Source organism: Primulina eburnea, chromosome 13 (assembly GCF_022965805.1).
Source record: "Primulina eburnea isolate SZY01 chromosome 13, ASM2296580v1, whole genome shotgun sequence".
Taxonomy (NCBI): Eukaryota; Viridiplantae; Streptophyta; class Magnoliopsida; order Lamiales; family Gesneriaceae; genus Primulina; species Primulina eburnea.
The window spans coordinates 33,073,634-33,088,385 of record NC_133113.1 but is presented as its reverse complement, the minus strand read 5'-3'; the positions used below and the strand labels follow the sequence as shown (position 1 = coordinate 33,088,385).

Below are 14,752 nucleotides of genomic sequence, written 5' to 3'. Positions count from 1 at the left end.
TTTATAAACAAAAATATATAAACGAATATGTTTATAAGGGTTTATTGCGTAGTCGCGTAAGTGCATTTTCATAAACGAATATGTATTCAAATTAGTTTTTATAATGACTTATTGTGCAGTCGTATAAGCGCGGGCCGAAGCTCAGGACGTGATCTCTTAACCGGTTATAAGTAAAAACACAGAGAAATAAGTGTTATGTAGAGTAAATTGTTGTGTGGTTCTCACTTCTTGAACATGTATGAGTCATCTTTAGATTCTCGTGGATAAAAAGACAGGGCACGACGAAGACGTCACGTTCTGAAAGAGTTATGACTATGACAATTTTGTCACACATTTAATGAAATTGAAAGTTTATAATTTTTTATGTGTGTACAACAAATTTTCATAATAATTTAGGTCAACTATTTTCGTAAAACGACGAACAATACAAATTAGTTTATATAATGTCAATTGTACAGTTGCTCAGGTGCGAGCCTGGGTTTTAAGCGTGACATCGAATGTCAAACTCATCCGAAATTAAACTTTTGATCATTAGTTAAATGTTTAACAATTATAACAACTCAAACAACTATGATATCAACTCAAACACCCCTTCAAAGAGACATCATTATAAACTTGCACCTATGTTTGCTTACTGGACAAACGTTCTTCTGTATCATTTACCAATAACTCATATGATTAAATAAATATTTTATAAAAAAACTAATATTTTTTTAAATATAATATATTTTTTTTGTTTTATTAAGAAATGGAATATTTCATTAAAAACCAGAAGAGCATACATATAACGGTATAAAAATCATTATATCCGATAAAATTTTCTTACAAAAATTCATGGGAAGCTAACTTATGAGACATTTCATTTGTTGAATGCGTGCAATATTGAATATGAGATCTCTCAGAATAATCATAATTTAAAAATAAATTTCTCCTTAATTTTTTTAAAAAATTGTTCTTATATTATATATACTATTCTTAACCCCAAAATACTCAAAATAAAAATCAACCATTGGACTTTGAGTCTTTGATTACGTAAACCTGGCACTTTGACCCCAAAATATAACTCAATAAACTCAAACGCTTCTTCTCTAATTGTCTTCCCTGATTTTGATTATATTTCGATTTTAATTTTTTTCTACGTTCTGCGTATTTTTCGAGTGAGATGGGTCCTTTTTTTTTGCAATCCTATGGGCTTTTAGTCTTTGTCACCAGATTGCACTGGAGGTGTTCTGGATTACGCGAACCCGGTAATTTACACTTAATTATTTCATATCCCCACAATTAATTTAGAATTTTTTAATGTTGTATACTGCAAATATAGTAAAATTGTGTTTAATCGTTTCATATGATTAATAATCTAATTCAAATAAATGTTTTGCTTCATTGTAAAAATTACAATAATCTAATTCAAATAAATGTTTTGCTTCATATTGTAAAAATTACGATATTAACGAATCAATCAAAACAAACATATAATCATGTACTTGATTATATTAGTAAGATATTTTAATAATCCCAAAGTCGCGACTGAGTCGTACTCATTTGAGATAATTCATTTTTCTAAATAAAATTCCGTTGTTGCTGTTTCCAAGTGACACGACACCTTGGTGGTCAAAAGCTGGACCAAATCCTTTAAAGAAGCCTTGGAAGTGGATGGTAAGCCAGCCTCGAACATACGGCTCACATTCTTTGCTCTTTCATGTGCTGCTTTATCTTCCATCAGCCTATCGATCTCTTCCAGTATGTCGCTCTTCTTCACCATCTCTGATGAATTATCACCACTCGTAACCATGGCTCCTATCTTCAGGTAATCCACCACAAGTTTCGCAATATAGAATTGGTCTCCCCTGATCGGCCAAGCCAAGATCGGAACTCCCCGCCCGATTGCCTCCACACTCGAATTCCAGCCGCAATGAGATAAAAATCCGCCGGTTGAGGGATGACTCAGTATAAGTAGCTGAGGAGCCCACCCCATTATAATCATCCCTCGTTTTCCAACCTTTTCTTGCAATCCTATGGGCTTATAGCCTTCTTCTTCATCGTTTGGACGACTGGGTTTGTCGCCAAATAGCAGTGGAGGTGGTCTGGATTTACCAGAATTCGGTTGGATCACCCATACAAATGCCCACCTCGACTCTCTCAGTGCATCGGCTAGTTGCCCGTATTCTTCCATCGTGGGTCCAACTTCGCTGCCAAATGATATGTAAATGACGGATCGGCTGGGCTTTGAGTCCAACCATTGGATAACTTCATCCTCTGTGTAATTCGATTTACGGTTCGATGATCTACTGTCCCGGTCGCGACTGAATGTTTCGGTTGATAGCCAGTATGTTTCCGGCAGCAATGGACCGATGCCGAATACTGGTTTGTTTACTTGATTCGCTAGATAGTCCAGAAAAGGACATTCTAGACCTTGACACGTGTTGAACAGCAAAGCTTTGAAATCATCTGCCTCTTCCAGCCAACCAGGTGCCTGGCCCGGTTCACGGTGGCCAAAACCGTGCCTCCCACCTGGACCACGGTGACCAAAACCGTACCTTCCACCTGGACCACGGTGATCGGATTCACTAGCACCATGCGGGCCTCTATGGTTCCGCCTTCTAGTATCGGAGTATCTAAGCGCCACGCAGTCGGGTAACCCAGTCAGCATCCGTGTCTCCCCCGGTTTCATATTATTCACGTCGGCTTTCCACGCGGCGTGCTCCATAGCTGCGGAGACGGCACCGGAAGTGAAGAACGAGAAAATGGGTATATTGTCTCTTATGAAAATGTTCTTGCACCAGCTCATCATAGAGTCCATCACCACACATCCTGGTCGGGTTTTGGACGGGACATTATTATATCTCTCAGAAAGAAAAACCTCAATCCCCTGTGCCAGTTTCTGATTCAGGTGATCCCGGTTATGGCCATGATCGGGTCCATTCCCTGCAGCTTCGGTTGGCGGTGCTTCGATGTGAAGCACTTCAATAGAGGGGTGGTGCTGGTGGAGAGCAGAAGGAATAGAGGAAGATAGATGGGAAGGGATGATCAAAATGAGTCTGGATTTGGTATAAGGAGAAAGGTACTTGCAGAGCTCCACGCAGGGATTGAGGTGACCCTGGCCGAAAAATGGCAATACCAAAATATCCCCGGCGGCTTCCATCATACAATTTTGATGTTTTGATAACACACAGTATTATATATATATATATATACATGCCAGAGTAGAACAAAAGATGAATTTGTATTCCACCAGAAAAAGAAAAGATGAATCAAGTACGTAGACTTGGAAGACAAGTCATTCTTGGGAAGGCTAGTCCATATTTGAGACTTGAAGGTATAATAATCTTTGACTGATTGGCAGACAACAAAAAACGTGGTGTTACTTAATTGTGTTGTGTTCATATATATATATATATATATATATATATATATATATATATATATATATATATAATTTTGATATCCTGCACACCTATCGTGCACATCTTTGTGAGCACCTATGAGGTGTCACTCACCCATTGGATGCACAGTTTTTCTATATTTCATCACATCCAATAGATGAGTGACACCTCATCGGTGCTCGCATAGGTGTGTACAGTATGTGTGCAGGATATCGAAATTGATATATATATATATATATATATATATATATATATATATATATATATATTACTTAATTGTGTTAATATATTACTTAATTGTGTTGTGTTCAATAAATGCCCCCACATTGTAATGATAATATTATTATTAAAAAAACGAACTATTCAATAAATATCAGTATTATTTAATTTTTCAAGAAATAAAAATTAAAAGTGACGTTAAGCACTTGATGATCACTATAAATGTGGCATGCGTCGAACAAACGTATAATTATCCACACGCTAAATGGGCTTCCACATCATATTATGTATGAAAAATATTTGTTTTTATCTCAAAACAAAACAAACATATTTTTTTATTATTTCATTCGTCTTCTCTAAAACAAATTACACTCCTTTTTCGTATATATATAATTCTATTAATGATAATATGTTTATATACATTAAAATCTTAATTATTTTTGTTTAATCATTCTGACATAACAAATCAAACATATATTTTGTTTTCTAAAATCAATACCCAGAAAACATTTCTCCGAGATTTTTCCCAAAGACAATCAAAACAAGAACTGCACACAAAATATAATTTTTTCATTGGAAACTCAATTTTTGGGCCAATATTATATATATCACTTATTTAAAAAATTAATGAATCAAATGGATCATGTTAATCTAACATAATAAAATCTGGAGAGTTATTACAAATTTATGAAACGTGCATCCAATTCTGGGCTGAAATTTGATCCAATTAGAAATGTACCATTTAAATATATATGTATATATAGTTATTACAATAAATATATGTTCATTATATCAAAATTATTTTAGGGCTTTGTCATTATAGTGACATTAAATCTTCGTTAACAGTGATGATCGTTGTATTTATCAAAGATAGCATGTTTTCCAATCTTAAGGCAATGTTTGTTTAAAACATAGACGTGACAGAAGAGGCGACAATGGGATTAACGTATAAAAATATCTTTATTTTTTTTAAAACAAAAAAACGGTAATAAAAATTTATCCCGTATTGTAAAACTGATTTGTTTGACGAGTTTTGATCCGGAAGAAGTGATTGAGATGGTGAATATATACATTAAGGGACATTCAACTTTTGAGAAGATAAGTTGGTTCGATCACATGTTAATCATAAACCACTCGTCTCATTGTAATAAAAAAAATTCATCTCCATTAACATTTTACATCCAATAAAAATTCAACAAAACAATCAAATATGACATCTTACTTCAAATATCTCCATTCAAACAAACCATAAATACAATGTAGTATTTTTTTAATGACGTGAAAACTTATTGCTGCTATCATTTGATGCGTAACGAGTAAATTTTTCAACTATTGTAATAGCTTGCAAATTATGTTAGACAGATAAAATATACTGAGCAAAAACTTGTGTAAGACGGTCTCATGAGTCGTATTTTGTGAGTTGAAAATTATTATTTTTTATGCTAAAATTATTATTTTTTATTGTGAATATCGATAATGTTAACCCGTCTCGCAGATAAAAATTCATAATACCGTCTCATAAAAGATCTAATCAATATACCAAACAAAAATTGTTGGTATGAGAACAAATTTATTGTATTTTGTAGTTAACAAATCGAGACAAACAAACAAGTCCTCACCTACATTTACCATTAATCATACATCACGCACAAACAAAAACCTATTTGGTACTTCAAGAGATCATTAATTAGTGGGCTTCTCGTCATATCCTGTCAGATTTTTTTTCACACAGTGAATATCCTAATTAATGTCTCGGGCTCCAATAAGAACTCCTGATTTATTTATTGTCCCCGAAAATATCTAAAGTTATTTTCCCAGTTTTATTTCATTTCATTTTCCCGATGTATGCTGAAAAGACAGGGTCACATCACGTGACAACATCGATTATGCAGAGTTAGAAAATACAAGTTGTGAAAAAAATTGAGGGGCAGTCGCATCTACCAGTCCCCTTGGCTCCGTCTCTGAACAATTAATTATCTAGACTATGGTTATGTAGAAAATTTCAAGATTTTTTTTTTTGACATTTATAAATTATGCTATGGTTTAAATAGTTCTGAAATTTGTAGCTGAACTTCCGTGGGCAAGCTAAATCAAGCAATAAAAGTACGATAGAAATGTGATGCAAGAATACAATGCACGACCACAAATGTCACTTTCATTATTGCCTTTGGCATCAACAAGTTTTAAGAATGGAGTCACGTCGGTGCGATTAAGTTAAAGCCTAAGTAATTACATATATATATATAGTAGGGGAGTAAAGGATAAGATAGATGGGGTTCCAAAGTCAATTTTAGCTAGGTTGATTTGTTGGCTCTTTGGATCAAACACCCCATTTATGAAAAGTTTGCAATTTTCTTTGTTGTCAAAATTAAGTTTTGTTTTTTTTAATTTTTTATCATTTCGGTATTTTTTTATATCGAAAATGATAACATAGATTCTTTACACGTGAGTTTCACGTGGAAAAAAAAACCAAAATAGAAAAAACGCAAAAATAATAGACAAAAAATAATATTTGACTATATTACTAGAATCAAAAGAAGACGACAAATATTTTAGACCGAAGTTCCAATTTTGACATTTTTTTTAAGAAATGGGTACATGTCATATTATTACTATTATTATTTTAAATGGGTTAGTTTAAATTGTTTTAAATAAATATAAGGCATAACATTAATAGAAATGTGACAAACTTTAGGAAATTAAATTAGTAATTTCATTTTCAACTATAAAGTTCGTAAAAATGTTTATTGAAAAAAATATTAATACTTTCAGCATAAAATATAATATTTTTTTTATGAATCGTATCGGATTAAATATACATATTACATTCATGTATGAAAAAAAAATGTAAATAACAATAACATGTTCCAAAGTAATCGAACACTCCATACCCAACGATATTATTGCTTCTATTTTTTGATTCATCGTCAACTACATGCAACCCGATAAAACGAAGTAACATTGACAAAAAAAAAATATGGGATTAATTAAAAACATAAATTGACCAAAAAAAAAAGTTAAATAAATTTGCTAAGAGTTCCAAATTTTGATATTAGTTTGGGCAAAACATAATGGTTAATATAATTATTTATCTCTTATTTACTATGTAATGACACATTCAAGCTAGACTACTATATAATATGGCTAAAGCTAGGTTTGAACAGGAAACTCGTTTTCATACAAATGAAATAAATAAATAAATTTCATCTCCGTCTATGAAATTTATATTTCATACATTACAAAACTTACATGAGATCGTCTTACCGACCAATTTTATTAGACATATCTTATAACACGGCTCGATTCATGATTATTATATGCTAAAAATATTACTTTTCAATTTAAATATAGATCGAATTAACCAGTTTAATGAATCAATTCGACCACTAGCCTCGTGTTTATGTGTGCGGTTGTGAGCTACTTAACACGTGAAAATACTTGGTTTCAACCGACACAATACATCAAATTAAAGGGTCACCATTAACTTAAATATCAAATGGTCACCATTCTTTACTAGAAAAATAAGAAATATTCACATGCAATACAATCTTCGCATGTCCCACAAATTAAATTGGGCTACATTTTTCGACCACGATTATTAAATAGAGTACTAATGTTTGTTCTCTATCCTTCAATATATATAATTAAATATATGTATCATGCATTATGGTATACATAACAACATGCAATTTTCACATAATTGTATGATTTATGAAATTTAAATAAATAAAAGGACATATATAATAAATTTTAGAATGATTTTGTTAAAAATCTTATCGAATCATGAGTAAAATTTATCATCCATGACCTAAATGCATCAAATTAAATACATTTTTTTTATAATGATGAGATTTATCGTCGCTATCATTCGATATCCATCGGGTAAATCCGTAGTGGATGTATTTTATTTAATCGAGTAAAGTTGTGGACTCTAATTTTAGTAACGACAACTTTTTTTAAAAAAAGGTCTGCAACTAATTTCGCGGTCACGTGGGAAGCATGGGTGACGTTTGGTTGGTCGTCTTCCGGGCACTTTTAAATAAATGGAAACAACTTTTTTTTTTTTTTTTTCCTTTTTCATAAATTAAAAGATTGTCACAAAATATTCGTATTTTTTTTTCAAACATTTGAATTTTAATTCACCGGGAAATTTAGTTGGTGGGCTTCATCTGCAATTTAATTTTTATTTCTTTTTGGAAAAAAATAATATTTCGTAATTGAATTGCTTTCAAACTTTGAGTAGGTCTCTTGTGAGACGGTCTCACGAATATTTATCTGTGAGGTCAACCATACCGATATTCACAATAAAAAGTAATACTCTTAGCATAAAAAATAATTTTTTTTATGGATGACCGAAATAAGAAATCTGCCACACAAAATACGACTCGTGAGACCGTCTCACATAAATTTTTGCCTCAAACTTTTACATTAATGGTTGAACTTTGATGTAGGGTTTGATTCAATGTATAAGAATCTGATATTATCATCTATATTAATTGTGCAAACATATCATGTGGAACTAAAAAAATTCGTTTTTATTTGTTCAATTCTTGAAATCATTCGTTTTTGTTTCGTAAAATTAATGTTTAGTCATGCGTGAATTCGTTTATTAATTATGGTCCTACAACGTGTCGATGACATGCTACCTTGGGTAGTATTAGTATCTCGATCGTGCATCCAATAGTTCATATATCAACATATGATTAATATTAATGTTGACAGTACTAATGTAAAAAATCGCGAATGGGTAGATCAACGGTTAGGATAATATACTTTTAAGGTTTGTTTAGTTGAGATGATGAAATTTATAAGATTGTATGATTAAATAATATTGTGATTATTAAATAACTCGAGTATGAAGTGAATAGTATTGAATAAATAATGATATGTTTAATTTGATTAGTTAAATTTGGAATAAAATGATAAAATTACATTTGTATCAATTTCCATCATTAATAAGATAATATTATAAGTTTATATTCAAACATTTGATATGCATTTACATATAATATTCAATATGCTAATATAACTTTCTCTCACTGAAATTCCACGTGAAAGTGAAGACAAGATCCTGCAAAAAACTTGGTAAAATTTAATTGGCGCCGTCACACATGTTCGTATGTTATTTTTTTTAGTTCAACAAAGTAGTAAAAATTTAGTAATTGATTGAAATGACATAGTACCAACTAAAATTAATACAACTGACCATCGAATCACATGTATGTATATATATAACATAAGAACCAAAATAAAGTAAAATGACAAAACAAAGGTTACAATTAGTGGTGGTCAACCCTCCATGTCCCTTTTTTTAATGTCATGATAAAGCAAATATATTGAAGTTATATAAGTAAATTTTTTTTTTGTATAGTACATTTCGGACACGGGTGGGGAAATTTTTTGGTTTCATGTAAGTTTGAAGAAAAATTTATGTCAACTCACATGCAAGATCTTGTGACATGAGTTTCGCTTTAAACTGATGATGGACAAGTTAAGATTTGAACTTGAACTTAACTCAATTTTAAAAGTTAGCTCAAGAGTAGAGGATTGTCCAAGACCATATATACAAATCTCAAGTATTTTATCCAACCGATGTGAGATAACTAACACACCTCCTCACTCACAAAAATGAACATCTGGAGTGTGAAGTATCGTCTAAGACATTGGATAGAACCGTTATGTTTGTTGGTTGCGTATTTGCTCGATGCTATGCGATACGCTATGGGTTCTTCCGCGGCAATGACAATTAACTATATCTATAATTGATGTATATGATTAATTATTTGCTAATTTCATGAATTAAAAATAAAATATTTTTGCACGTCAATCTCTGCTAGCTAGGAGCAGCCTTCACACGCTTGTGTATGTATAAATTAGACTTTTTTGTTTCCAATATTTTTGTTGACGTGAAGTAATTCATGTGGAAAAATTTCGAGATTATATTAAAATTAAAATTTGAAAAATGAATTTTTAGAAGAATGAATTCATCAAATCTGCATATAATATGCAGTACAATTTAGACCTATATGATTCAGGCAATTAAATCCGCAGCCCTGTCTCATGTCCATCTGTTTACTTGCCCTTTTCCCTCTTCAAACCCCATTAATTTTTCCTTTCGAATCCCTCTTTGGACGTCACCATTTAAGAAACATAACTCGTCTTTTTCTTTTTGATGTTTTTTCACCGTAGCCACCTCACCCCTGTGAAGGTAGCTGCAGGGTGTTTGCAATCTAATTTCCTACTTTTTCCTTTATTTTTTCATTAAAGGTTGCTGCGGCTTAAATTCTTGGTTGCTGATATCACAGAAGTTTCTTGCAAGTACCCCCTACGCACTGCCACCCACTCTGCCAGGTGGGTCCCATGTCTCCGAGTGAAAAGGCATGGCTACGCCTACCATTATAACTTCAGTCAGCAGCACCTACATTTCCCTATCCGACTTTTGGTGGGCAGAGTACATTGTAGAGGTACACAGCACTCTGCCTTTTTTTCCGCTAACTGCTGCCATAGCTAAAAAGCTTGAAAAGCAAGCCGAAACTACTTGATTTAGTGACGCACAAGCTACCGCTTGAAGGGGCCCTTTTATGTGACCCTTTGCTCTGCATGATTGCTCAGAGTTCCCGCCGGTGGTAGAAAGATTGTAGCAGGAGAAAAGAATTTTGAAAAGTTGTTTTTTTTTGGGTTGTTTTTTAGGAATCACTGAGATGGTGGTTGCGGGAGGAGAAGAGGGTTCCGACGGCCGGACGGTGGTCGTTGGGGTGAAGATGGATTTGCAGAGCAGAGAGCTTCTTACATGGGCTCTTGTTAAAGTTGCTCGGGCTGGTGATCGTGTCATTGCTATTCATGTTATCAATAACAATGGTGAATGTTTTGTCTTTTGTGTTTCATTTTCCGTTTCTCTTTTAAGTTCAAGAGACTATTGAGTGAAAAATTCCAAGTTACCGTTGATTGAAGATAAAACTAGTGTGCTATTCTAGATTTACAACGTATTTATTTACCAATTTCTTCTCTCTTTTGCTTGAAGATAGTTATTTATATGTTTCTTTAAAGTTTCAATTTTTTGTAATAATTAATTTGGTGAAATGGAAATTGTGTAGACATTGTGGATCGTGATGGGAAATCATCCATCCTGCTAGCAGTGGTAAAATCATTTGACTCAATTCTTGCTGTTTATGAAGGCTTCTGCAATTTAAAACAGGTAAAATTATTTTCATTTTTCAATATCTTCTCACTTTAAATACGGGTTTCATGAGTGCATTCAGTACGAAAAAGAACTGTTTAATGCAGATATAACGGGACCAGAACTTAATCGATTTTTTTAACAAAGAAAATGAAACTTCAATATTTTTATATATTTTTTTGTTTTCATTTGATTACTGAATTTATCACTGTTTACTTACTGAAAAGAAATGCATAAGAGACCTTGATTCGGCAGCAGCAGCTTCCGGTATCATGTAGCCATCAGTCCGATGTAAAATGGAATGTTGGTTAAAAAGTTTTGGTAGATCTAGTTCTTAATAATTTAATCAAGAATTAAAATATTGAGTGCCTGTTCTTGTTTGATAATGGAATCTGATATGACCCTCTACCTAAATATGTTATTTGTGGTGTATTTAATAATGATTTTTGTGTGTAAAAAGATGGATTTCTGGTAATGCTGCAGGTAGATCTCAAACTAAAGATATGTAGAGGTTCATCTGTTGGGAAAATTCTTGTTGATGAGGCCAAATCTTACTCTGCAACACAAGTTATAGTAGGAACTGCTCAAAGTAATCATAAATTACTGCTCATCCGCGTCTGTGGCGAAGTACTGTGCCAAAAAATTGTCCAAGAATTGTTCTGTGTTAGCTGTAAACAATGGGAAGGTTGCCTTTCAGAGAGAATCCAATTCAAGCCGCCGTGTTACTGTAAACGGTAGTGTTTTCTTTCATGAATTGTATGAGAAGGGGCATATTCAGGAGGGGTTAATTTTGGAAAATTTACGCATTAAATTTGAAATTCTTATATTTTTGGTGGGGGTGTTGGAGAGGGTAGGGTTCGGGAATCAATATGTGTCGTGTCCGGAGTGAATATGATGTTAATTGTTTGATGACCCTTGGATCATTTCAAATTCTATCAGAAAACTCATGAATGTTTATGTTGCTTTTTGCTTGACCAGAAACTGAACATCATGGCCCAAATGGTTTACTGAACGCCCTTCAAAGATCGTTCTGTAAGAACTCTAGAGTGCTTACTGATGGTCATTCGTTGGAGACAAAGTTAATAACTTGGGATGAAGATTCCCGCGGTCAAACTGATAGGCTTAAACGGGATTGTTCGATTTGTTCGTTAAACTTGGTGGAACCCAATGATTCTGGTGCTCGTTTAGCTAAGGAATCGTCTACTGATGACAGTGAAGAGAATTTGATGATCACCGAACCCCTGAAGATGCTCGATGCTGCACCTAGTTTAATTTCTCTGTTTAAAGAATCAGCTGAACTGAAACCTGGTTGGCCGCTTCTTCGACCAACCGTATTGTCCAGTAGGAAACCACAGTACAGTTTTCATGTGAGGCAGATCTCTGTGGTTGAATGGGCAATGCAGCTACCGAGTAGATACTGTTCGTCGATTGAGAATTTGACAAGAAGTGATTCCGAACACGATGGTGAAAAAGATCAATCTTGTGAATTAGATGCAGAAAGTGGTGCTATGGTTTCTGTTGGGAATGGGACTATTTCCATTTCTTCATCACCCAATTGCATCTCGAGCTCTTTACCGAATGAACTGGAACGAATTCATCAGACATACTCAGCCACTTGCAGATTGTTCAAATTCCATGAACTTGTCTCAGCAACATCCAATTTTTCACCAGGTTTTTGTCTTTCGTATAATCTCTCGCTTTAAGCCTCAAGATTTGATTAGGGTACTCCCGTACATGACCACGAGTGGCTACATTTGTCCAATTGCAGATAACATGATAGGTAAAGGAGGCAGCAGTCAGGTGTACAAAGGTTGTCTTCCTGATGGGAAGGAACTTGCCATAAAGATTTTAAAGCAGTCCGAGGACTCTTTAAAAGAGTTTGTCCTTGAAATAGAAATCATCACTGCTTTACATCACAAAAACATTATGTCACTTTTTGGATTCTGTTTCAATGACCATCATCTTCTCTTGGTTTACGATTTCCTGTCCAGAGGAAGCCTGGAAGAAAATCTTTATGGTGAGAAATTACCCCTGATCTTTGCCAACTAAACGATTTTAATACTGCACGAATCTTGGTTTCATTGTTGGAAATGAATATCAACACTCTTGTTAGAAATCAAAAATATATTTTAGAATAACATTTGGTTTAAGACAGATTCTGATATATTTTTCATATGATTTCATATTTGGAAAATATTTTCTATCATATTTTTCAAATTTATTTTCACATAAAACTAATCTAAACCAAGAGAGGTGGAAAAGAGTATTAACGCTCTAGGCGTTGTGTTGTGAATGCAGTTCTACAATAACCTATGTAAAAACCGGGTTGTGTTTTTTTTTTCCTTTTCATTATATTTCTACTATTCAAAATTAAACAACAATGAATCAGGTGCTGAAAAAGAACCTTCTGCATTCGGTTGGAGGGAGAGATTCAAGGTCGCAATAGGTGTAGCTGAGGCTCTAGATTATCTTCACAATCGAGAACCACAGCCTGTTATCCACGGGGATATCAAGTCATCAAACGTACTTCTGTCTGATGATTTTGAGCCTCAGGTATTGCTACAACATTCATCTAGTAGTCGCATAGTGTGTATAAACTAATCACTTACATTGCTCATCGTCCGATTATATTCAGCTTTCGGATTTTGGGCTTGCGAAATGGGCATCTCCAACTTCGTCTCACATAACTTGCACAGATGTTGCTGGAACTTTTGGGTCAGTAAATTTGCTGCTCTTAGTCATATAAAAAAAGAAAATACGTTAACCGAGTAATTTTCTAGTCCCAACTTTTTAAATAAACATTGTGCTTTATGCAGATACTTGGCTCCTGAATATTTCATGTACGGTAAAGTTAACGAAAAGATAGATGTCTATGCTTATGGTGTAGTTCTGTTGGAACTTTTGTCTGGACGAAAGCCTATAAGCAGCAACTGTCCAAAGGGCCAAGAAAGCCTTGTTATGTGGGTATGTTCTCTATACACTACAGGTTCCTCATATGAACAAAATAAAAAAAAATGAAAAATTGGAGTCTCCTCTAAGACTGTCATGGCCTATTATCTTCGAATATCGATTTAAATTAACTGCATCTTCATTGTCAGGCAAAACCATTTTTAAATCATGGGAAGTTTGCATGTCTGCTTGACTCAAATTTGGATGATCGTTATGATCGTGAGGAAGCAGAGAGAATGTTTCTGGCTGCTTCACTCTGCATCAGACGCGCACCTCGTGCTCGTCCTAAAATGAACTATGTAAGTTTTTACCCAAGAAATATACCTCATATACACTCGTTTAGATTTCCTTCATAAAAAGACATAGTGTTACATATTCTTCGCATAATGGCATTACAGGTTCTGAAGCTTCTCCAAGGAGACAAAGACGCAACTAAGTGGGCAAGGCTGGAAGTGCACGCTTCTGAGGGATCAACACTAGAAGGGTCTGATATGTTAGATGATGACACATTTTCTCAATCTAATCTCCGGTCTCATCTAAACCTTGCGTTGCTCGGCGTGGAGGAAGATTCCGTTTCTGGAAGCAGCATTGAGCAAAGTGTTTCTTTAGAAGATTATCTACGAGGACGTTGGAGTCGATCCTCAAGCTTCGACTAATCTTAAATTCTTGCATATACGCCTAGAAAAAGTATATTTTGTATGATTGTTTTAGAGCATGTTCTTATTTTTATGGTGTTCGATTGGGCTTGGATGTGAGGTTGTTTGTGAAATTGTGTGCGTGTGCCGCCCTCCTCCTCCCCTTTGCAAACATGATCTACAAATTCGATATGTAAGTTTTTGTGGAGCGAATAAAATGCAATATCAGTAAAGTCTCATTGTTTGTAAATCCTCGTGTAAAAAGCTTTTCTTTTCTTTCTTGTTCATCGTTTGCTACAGAGATTTCTTGTATTGATCAGAGGCTAAGCAAGTGGCAATGGGTAGGGTATGGGTCGGATTTGATATATCCATCCCCGTACCCATTTATT

At 34.0% G+C, this 14,752-nt stretch overlaps 1 protein-coding gene and 1 pseudogene across 1 annotated transcript; one reads left to right on the top strand and one right to left on the bottom strand.

Annotated features, from left to right (window-relative positions):
* Positions 1-1,420: 1,420 nt before the first annotated feature.
* On the bottom strand, positions 1,421-3,356 carry LOC140810059 (UDP-glycosyltransferase 73B3-like). Its single transcript, XM_073167869.1, has one exon. The coding sequence runs from the start codon at positions 3,143-3,145 to the stop codon at positions 1,553-1,555; it is 1,593 nt and encodes a 530-aa protein (XP_073023970.1). The 5' UTR covers positions 3,146-3,356; the 3' UTR covers positions 1,421-1,552.
* A 6,354-nt stretch (positions 3,357-9,710) lies between these two features.
* LOC140808726 (protein kinase STUNTED-like) lies at positions 9,711-14,683 on the top strand (annotated as a pseudogene).
* Positions 14,684-14,752: the final 69 nt, after the last annotated feature.

What these genes read in the sequence shown, in the direction of transcription:
- LOC140810059 (XM_073167869.1), bottom strand. Translation starts at nt 3,145, where the DNA reads ATGATGGAAGCCGCCGGGGATATTTTGGTATTGCCATTTTTCGGCCAG.